This window comes from Penaeus monodon, chromosome 24 (genome assembly GCF_015228065.2).
Source record: "Penaeus monodon isolate SGIC_2016 chromosome 24, NSTDA_Pmon_1, whole genome shotgun sequence".
Taxonomy (NCBI): domain Eukaryota; kingdom Metazoa; phylum Arthropoda; class Malacostraca; order Decapoda; family Penaeidae; genus Penaeus; species Penaeus monodon.
Genome location: NC_051409.1, coordinates 4,712,660 through 4,714,123, shown reverse-complemented (window position 1 = coordinate 4,714,123; position 1,464 = coordinate 4,712,660). Strand labels below are relative to the sequence as shown.

The window sequence follows — 1,464 nt, the reverse complement described above, 5'->3', positions numbered from 1 at the left end:
CTTGTCCCCCAAAAATGTACCCCAAAAATGTCTTTTTCTTTACTCTGCCACTCTCAAACAAAGAACTCAATCCCTTAAAACAGAGAAAAAAAATAAAAAACAATGTCAACATAAACATTACATTAAGAATTTGTTATCTACATATCTGTGTTCACATTACAATATATATTTTGTTTAATTTTCTTTGTTACAGAACACCACTGTAAAAGTCCTCTATTTATTACTTCATTTTTTCCCTTTTTTCCATTCTGTTTTTTATATACTTTTTCATCTACACTTCTGTCTTTGAATCCATTATTTCCAAACAAATTTGAAAGAATAATCATAATTCAGATACAAGCTTGCATAATTATCATTCATAATCGACTGCAATAATTTTTTTTTTTTTTGGAAGGCAGATTGTTTTCTAAGGTACAAATCACTAATAAACATTTTCTATTTTGCAAATGAGAACACTAAATCTCGCTCATATCACCATTTAGCAAGAAATAATAACTAACTTCAATGTCCCATTTATAGGCAGATCCTACCTAACACCAGAGGCTTTTCTTTGTACTACTAGAATTTCCGGCACATTAAGGCTTTGTAATTCCGTAGGGCGATTATGTGATAACTTTTCCTTTAATGGAAATATAATCGGATGCAAAGAACTTGCAATTAGTGATTAATATTATCCAATGGATAAAACCTGCAGAACAAGGTGGCTTAGATTACGGCATTTCACCGGCCTGCAATGACATTCATTTCAGTGCTTAGAATAATGGTGCGCAGACTATGTAATGAATCCATGCTACTGAGAAACCCTGTGAATAACTTACAAACTTAATAATAAAGTCGTCAGTTCTGCATCAGAGATATTAAGTTCCTCTTTGGACTTGGCCCAGGCCTCGTGGTTCTGCTCGCCCAGGTCGACGATGAACCTGCTCCTGGGCCTGCCCCTCCGCTGGTTCGCAAAGGGGTCGGGAATGTTTCGCAGGTCGTAGGCCGTACAGGTGCGGTCCTCTGACATTCTTCTGAACTTGAAGCCCCTGCCTCGCCCCCTGCCGTCGTCTATTCTGTTCTTGCTCCCCCTGGGTCGCCCTCGTCCCCGCCTTGGAATGTCTCCGAAGCTCGTGTCACCCATTGGGGGTTCTATGGGATAAACATCATCGTGAAAGGACCCACTTAACGACTCATCCCCCACCATTTCTGAGTCGTCTAACGTCTCCAGTTCTGGCTCATGTTTCACATTACTGTCCGTGGTTTCGCTCCTCTCACTGTGCTTGTCCGGGGAGGCCAGGGAGTCCTCCTCGGTGGCGCTGGGTATCTCGCCCTCGGTGTCGGGGTCGAAGTCATACACAGAATCACCTTTGCCCGCCGTGCCCTCACTTATGTGTCCGTTTATCTCCCCGGGAGGGTTGTGTATCACAGCCTGCGGGCCCATGTCGTGCAAGAGCCTCGACTCACAGCCACCAGCACCAGCAA

At 42.9% G+C, this 1,464-nt stretch overlaps 1 protein-coding gene across 2 annotated transcripts in view; it reads right to left on the bottom strand.

The window, feature by feature from the left end:
* Positions 1 to 1,464, bottom strand: part of LOC119588492 — a gene marked incomplete in the record, with an annotated part of 64,764 nt that overhangs the window by 63,021 nt on the left and 279 nt on the right. For both annotated transcript variants that reach the window (XM_037937136.1, XM_037937137.1), the window contains 1 exon segment: positions 819 to 1,464. In XM_037937136.1, coding sequence (XP_037793064.1) covers positions 819 to 1,464 — 646 coding nt within the window.